The sequence below is a fragment of the Drosophila navojoa genome, chromosome 5 (genome assembly GCF_054131105.1).
Source record: "Drosophila navojoa isolate 15081-1374.11 chromosome 5, UAZ_NAV_1.0, whole genome shotgun sequence".
In the NCBI taxonomy this organism is placed as follows: Eukaryota; Metazoa; Arthropoda; class Insecta; order Diptera; family Drosophilidae; genus Drosophila; species Drosophila navojoa.
Window position 1 is genome coordinate 20,882,174 of NC_142893.1, and position 4,844 is coordinate 20,887,017.

A 4,844-nucleotide genomic window follows, 5' to 3' on the forward strand; every position below is an offset into this window, starting at 1 on the left:
TCGATGCAGTTTTGCCCTCAGTTCACAAGGACAACTATTCACAATAGAGCAGCACAATTTTAGTTTTCTAATTAAAAATCAACTTTATTTCGCTGCCCGCTCTAGCCCTCTGGTTAAGCGTTACACATTTCTCGACAAATTTATAGTACTCCATGTGAAGGGGAGCTACAGAAAAAGAAGGGCGTACCGTTATGCATTCCATAACTTGGGAGTAGTCGTCGCCGCCGCCGTCAGACGTTGACGTTGAAATGAATGAATGAAAATATGCAGGCAACGTGATTCGCAGCGACGCGACGCCATATTGCTGTGGATGGGATTGGGGAGGGGAGGTGAACGTAACCGTTAGCAATCGCACTGCCGTTAACGTTCACGTTACCGTTACCTCTTTTCCGCTTTTCCACCAGCATTGGATAGAGAGAGAGAGAGAGAGAGAGAAAGAGAGAGTGGGAAAGGGGGCACCATATTCGCATTTGCTGGTTTGGTATTTTCTGTCGAGTTCAGCGTAAATTCATTCATTTCCACTTGAATTTACAATTATGCGAAACTGTTGTTGAATGGGTTTTGACTTGCTCGGAGGTTTTACGGATTTGGTTTGAGGAGATTTCGGGAGGGGGATTTTCGTAGCTGTTGGTAACGCTTATGCATTTGCATTCCCCAGCAGCAACAGCAGCAGTCAGAACTTCACTGTTTAGCTTTTAATTAACTATGGAGTGAGCTCTGAGGAACTGCATCTAGCTCTTTCTCTCTCTCTCCGAGTTGGAAGGTCCCCAATTGGCAATTGTCAACAGCAGCTGCTAAAAGTTAGCTACCCAAGCGTTGCCAAGGTGCGTAACTGGGTATGAATTTTCTGCATGATGCGATTTATTTACTGAACGCTTATGGAATGTAATTAACTTTATGAGGTGTACATGCAAAAGCTGTCAAGGGCGATTAAATGTTTGTGCATTTATGCTGCTAAGCATTGGCTGGAAGGAACTCAGTTTCAGCATGAATTACATTTGAATTTGTTTAGCAGCTGGAATTGAGACTTGTTTCAGCACTTAGTCAATCAATGGCCATAAACTTTGAGTGAAGCACTCTATCAGTTGATGAGGTTTTGGTCCTTGGAAACCATGGCAAGTGAATGTGTGTGCTGTATTATTATCACAAGTCTATTCATTATGATGCATATAATTACTTATATATTTGTTCTAGTTAATTGCTCTTTATGAATTCCAATTGAAATAAGTGGACAGACTTATAGAAAACTAATGTCTTGTACATATTATAATATCGAGTTGAAATGTTCTCTTAATATTCTTAAATATTTATTTTGCTTTAATTATAGTTAAAATATTGCATACATTATTCGTTATTTAAATTTATATAAATAAGATATGCTATTTTATAAATTTTCTGTCAATCTTGAAGATTTGATCTTAAATTCATTTAAAAATCTCTAGAAATCTTTGCTTATATTGTAATATTCTTTCGTAGAAACCCTGTCGCCTACTACTACTAATCAACCATATGTTCTTATGCCATTTTCATTTTTTATAATAAAAACTTTTCGAGCGCAAAATAAAAATAAAAAAAACTTTTCAAATACCACTTCACGTGGGTGGTAAAACTTCGTTTCTTCCCTTTTTATATGGTTGCCCAACTGCAGGGGCACTTCAGCTAGTTGCCAATGCAATTCAATGTCATATCCTTGAAAACTTAAAAACAGCAGAGCATGGAGTATGGCTAAGAAAAAAGGCCAACAAATAGAAAAGAAGAAGAACGGGAAAAAATATCAACGGCAAACGGAAAGTTTTGTTATTGAAAGTTCATCGATGAATGCGAAATACAGTTGGGCAAAAGCTCGGTGCCAAATCCAGTTTCCCGGAATACTCAGCCGAACGAGTTGCGCGCTGCGAGTTGCAGTTGTGAGCCTCCTGTTTCCTTGCGGCTGCTTACAGTCCATTTCCTTGTAGCCCGTTTCACAATTTTCAATTTCTTTTGTATATATGCGATGCCACATTGTAAGCAGTTGCCACTGCCACCGCCACCGCCCCCGGCTCTGGTGCTCTGAGCCTCTGTGTCGTCGACTAATTTCCTCGGCCAAGTCCAGACGTCGTCAGCGGCATATCCTGCCAGCCAGCCAGCCAGCCAGCCAGCCAGCCAGGCAGGCAGTCCAGAGCTGGGCTGTCTGCTTAGCCCAACATTTGTATGTGGGCAATGCGTTTGGGGAGGCGGCAGTCGTTCCGTTGTTTGCATTTTTATTTGTATTTCATTTTCAATTGACTGACAGAGTCCGTTGCCCGCCTACCTGGCGGCTACCTGGGCGCAAAGTTCAGGTATGCGCTTTGTGTGCTCCAGTCCATTCATCAGAGTTATTTACTTTTTAACGAGTTGATTTCATTCAATTTGTTTGCCCAGGTTTCAGTGGCTATTACTGACAAACAGAGCTCTCTTAGTAGCTAGCAGAGAAAAGGGTTGCCACCACATTGCAATACTTCTGAATATATATTTTTTAGCCTCACTTTAAGCTGCATCTTGTTCTATTAAAGCTGTCTCTCTCTCAATATATGTACGTCTAGATATATATTAAAGTGTGTGTGTGTGTGAACAGATGAGTCGCAAAGTCGGCAATTTCTTTCATTTTCCGATTTTTGTTTTTCTTTTGGCCTTTTGATACTCTGTACTGGAATGTATGGCAGGGTATAAAAGTTTTATTAATATATATAAAAATTAAAGGAGAAAATACTTTTGTTATGTTTGTTAACTAATCATGAGTTAGTTTAATATTTAAATTGAGTAGAATTCTTATGATTTAGCTTTATTTCTATTTTATTTATTTTTTATTTTATTTAGTATTTTTTTTTATACTTATTTTATTTATTTTTAATTTTTTTTTAATGTTTTCCTAATCTATATATCTGACTCGTCTTAGAGTATTCATGTTCTAGACCTCCTCATAGCCTAACTTTCAGCCAAGCACACTTAACTTCACAACTTCAGGCTTCCTGTTTGTTTTTTGCTACATCCTCGTCTTTTGGAAGTCAAGTTCTTGTGCCTCTTGGCGTTTTTTCGGTTTCAATAAATATTTTCGCAATGCACAAATTAAAAATTCTTCGCAATAATAATAGAACATGACGATAGAACGGCGCACACTCAACCCGCAAGCTCTCAGAGCAGTGCGTTGTCTATTTAACAACAAAACTTTCTATGCCCTTAGCCTTCCGATAACAGTAGCAACAACAACAACAACAACAGAGCCATCGAACTGTCCCGACCCTAACAATTCGATTGAAATTGTTGCCAGTGGCTATGATTTTATGAGTATTGCGTTTGTCTTGTACCAAGAGTTCAAAATATATAATTAAATTGTTAGCATTTTGCAGATGCTTTTAAAATATGATCAAAAATTAACCAAGAAACTTGTTTAAGTGGCAAGTGGCGCCATCTGTTGGTCTACAGCAGCGGGAGAAACAGAGAGAGGAAAAAAGTAAAAAATACAGCAAAATATTGAAGATATTTGCAGCGTAAATGAACTAAATTTCTGGGCTATTAGAGAATATAAGGAAAAGAAAAACTTGTAAGTTTTTCATGGTGGCGTCATCTGTTGACCAGTTGCTGGAACTCAATTATGCAAGCAAAACCACAGCGATTCTGAAAGTATTCGAAGATTTTCCTCTGCCAAAACGCCATATTAAAATTGAAACTAATAAAAGAATGCTTAAGAAATTTATTTGCTCGGCTCAAGTAGATATTCTGTGTGTATATTAGATTTTGTGAATGTCCAAACTATTGTATTACATTATATGTATGTTTGTATATGCCCTGGCTTCCCCTTGTATAGGCTCATTTATGCCTTCATCAGATCGTTGACATGCTTCTCTAGGCAGACCATAATTTGGAAGGCCGTGTCACAGGGATTGGCACCGGTGGTACTGCCGCAGGCCTCCAAAGCCTTTTCCGCCTGCTCCTTCATGGGATCGTCCTTGAAGAAGTCCATTACCTTGTCCTCTTGTATCACACCTTTGCTATTCATGAAGCCCAGCTTGGCCATGACGCACTGCGAGGCACACTTCACATTGTCCTTGACATCCTCCAGCTTCACATCACCGGATTTCAGACCATTCAGCTCTTCCCCCGTAACGCCATTCTCCGTCATGCAGCTGACAACCTGCTGGGCCACTTCGGCCTTCTGGGCCTAAATACAATCATTTGAAGCTTAGCTTATAGCTATTACGGACTCGATTCGAGCTTACCATCACATAGCTAATCAGGCAGCTGAAAAGCAAAATGCATGCAAATTTGGACTTCATTCTGCTGTTGTCTGTATCACACTAATTTGCCCTCAGCTCGAGCTGCAGTTTTATAGTCAATCAACGAATTTTTTAACTGCATTTTTCATGCTTTATTTTTTAAGTGATGATGTGGATCTAGGGCTGGTTACGCTCGCTGCACATATGAGTGCAGTGGTGCAATTGTCACTGCCATGGCCAGAGTGTGTCGTAATGCTCGAGTGTAATTAGCGTTGGAATCATTTGATAAGCGTGTCAGATAAGAGACAAAGTTGGCTTAGTCTAATTGACTAAATACAATTTGTAAAGCTATTACAGAACATGATTTGATCCTATATTACTACAGTATATCACAGTATTTTGTAGTTTGTAGAACTCTCAGCGAACAGGGGATTTTGATTACTGTAAGAACTTAAGCTAGGATGAGATGTTCGTTAATATAATCTAAGTATTTTATTGTAAATTTGATTATTATATATTGTATTTGATTTTTCGTCAATGATATACCCATAAACTAAATGTTAATCTTAACCTACACAAATTTTTTTTAAATTTAACAATTTACAATAAATT

The 4,844-nt window shown here is 38.6% G+C and overlaps 1 protein-coding gene across 1 annotated transcript; it reads right to left on the reverse strand.

The window, feature by feature from the left end:
• Positions 1–3,696: 3,696 nt before the first annotated feature.
• Positions 3,697–4,362, reverse strand: Obp56g (Odorant-binding protein 56g). Its single transcript, XM_018107025.3, has 2 exons — positions 4,236–4,362; positions 3,697–4,177 (listed from the first exon to the last, which is right to left on the reverse strand). Exons 1-2 carry the CDS (start codon positions 4,290–4,292, stop codon positions 3,830–3,832), a joined length of 405 nt encoding a protein of 134 aa, XP_017962514.1. The 5' UTR covers positions 4,293–4,362; the 3' UTR covers positions 3,697–3,829.
• Positions 4,363–4,844: the final 482 nt, after the last annotated feature.